The 2064-nt window shown below is 34.7% G+C and overlaps 1 protein-coding gene across 1 annotated transcript in view; it reads left to right on the forward strand.

Moving 5' to 3' along the window:
* Positions 1–657: 657 nt before the first annotated feature.
* The window catches only part of C9374_010213 (uncharacterized protein), a gene marked incomplete at both ends in the record, with an annotated part of 1473 nt that continues 66 nt past the window's right edge, over positions 658–2064 (forward strand). The window contains one exon of the mRNA XM_044685733.1: positions 658–2064. This exon is cut by the window's right edge and continues 66 nt beyond it. Coding sequence (XP_044544013.1) covers positions 658–2064 — 1407 coding nt within the window.

Below are 2064 nucleotides of genomic sequence, written 5' to 3' on the forward strand. Positions count from 1 at the left end.
AAATGCATTCCACAACTAATGCTATCAGCAATAGATATCAGCAAAGTCAAGTCTAAATGTAGCTGTATTTGCTATTCATTGCCATCTGGGTTAAAGTGGCAATTGAATCAATTTGCATTTTGTTATAATTTTTGTAAATAAATATTAATTTTCTAAATATTTCAAAAATCAACAAGTCTTATTCAACAAAGTATCGATGAAAATAATTCGTGGTACTTTCATCCGAACCAATCCGAAGGTATTGTCCGTCGTTGTTATCATAATTAATTTCAATCATTATTTTGTCAATATTATTCTCCGTCCATATCTTGCCAGTGGTATTTCATCCGACAGTATTGGTCGAGCAGTAAAATATGTCATATATTCGTCGGTCAGTATTTTCCTCATTTACTTTTCCGACGGTATTTTGATGACCAGTATTATGCACATGTAATTGCCCTGTTGTATTATGTCGTCCTTGATGCCATGGTTAATATCCATCAGTATTTTAACCAGGGATATTCTCCATCCGTATTCGTCCAGCAGTATTTTAATCGAAGGTATTTTTCGATGGTAGATAAACGTCTTATTTTTGACCGCACTTATTCTCTGATTACTCATGCGGTATACCTGCTTCCTTCTGCTCCTAGGATTCCAATCACTCCCCCATAAAAAATAATGACCCGAATTAGAGAGACAGGTGCATCGCTGTCATCCACGACCAACGATGGCACCTATCATGGTACAACCTCATCCAAGAGAAATACATTGGATTTAAGAGGTGTCATTGGAAAATTCAAAACAAATCCATCTTCTTCATCCTCTTCACATCAACACAATGGAAACTCTGTACTCAACCAAATCATTGCCGATGAACAAAATTTTCATTTACATCCAATTACAGAGCAAGAAGGAACTTCTTCGGAAGGGGTGAATGATTTGAGTTTTCCTGTTCCTCCAGGTCGATTCAAAGTTCAAATTTCCAACACAACAGCCATGGGTTTAAAACTCTTTTCGTCGGTTATATTGCGAGCAGATGTATCGTGTCAGTCATCGGGATCTTCCATCATGTCCAAAGATGATGATCAATTATGTAATTCAGATAATATTGAAAAAGGAGGTTCATGGAGTACATTAATTTCTACTCCAATGGACTCTCAACAATCCATCATTCGAGTTACATTGTTTTGTGAGCCACCCGATTCCAAGTGCAGTTACAAAATTACCATTCATCAAATATTTAATGTTCTTCATACGAAAGGCTTTGAACTCGGAAAGGGAGAAGAAAATGATTATAATTTTGAATTGCCAATGGGACAATATCATATTCTTGTTCATTCGGTGAATCAAATTCCTTTTCATTGTACTTACAAATTTGCAAATTCAACCAGTCATTCAGAAAAAGATATTACGGAATTGAAAATATTACCACAACCTATTGTGGCAATTATTGAGGAAGATACAGATCAAACCAATCTCACACAACCATTGAATGTGAAAGTTTCTGCTTTCAGTAACAAACCAGTGAAGGGAAGATTATTAATTTTGCAATCAATTGGAGCTATGGAACTCAAAAGAATGCTCGATAGTGAACAACGTGTCACAATTAATGAATACAAATCTCTCATTGATGACTGTTATACAGATAAGAATGTAGAATCTCTTACAGATTTAGAGACCATGCTCGGCGATTTATTAGAGAAAAAAGGTCTTCGCTATCAACCAATTCATTCCTATGTTCAAGCAATGAAAAAACATTTAATCGAATCTCAAGAGCTTGAAAAAGAAGTCAAAGAACTTGTGATGAATAAGAGCTTGAAATCATCTCAACTCGATCAAATGCAATCACAATTCAGAAAATTACGTCATTTAGTGGAAAAACACAAATTAGATACAAAAATTATTATTAATCTTTCAGAGGAAGAAAAAAAGGTCACACACTACAAAGAAATTCTGAAAAGGATTAAAGATTACACAAGTCGTCTGAAAGAATATGTGAATCAATATGATACGTCCACACTCGAAGCACTGTTACATGATATTTCAGAAGACACATATTTACAAGATGAATGTTGTGCGAGTATG

This window comes from Naegleria lovaniensis, assembly GCF_003324165.1.
Source record: "Naegleria lovaniensis strain ATCC 30569 chromosome Unknown tig042, whole genome shotgun sequence".
Classification (NCBI taxonomy): domain Eukaryota; phylum Heterolobosea; class Eutetramitea; order Acrasida; family Naegleriidae; genus Naegleria; species Naegleria lovaniensis.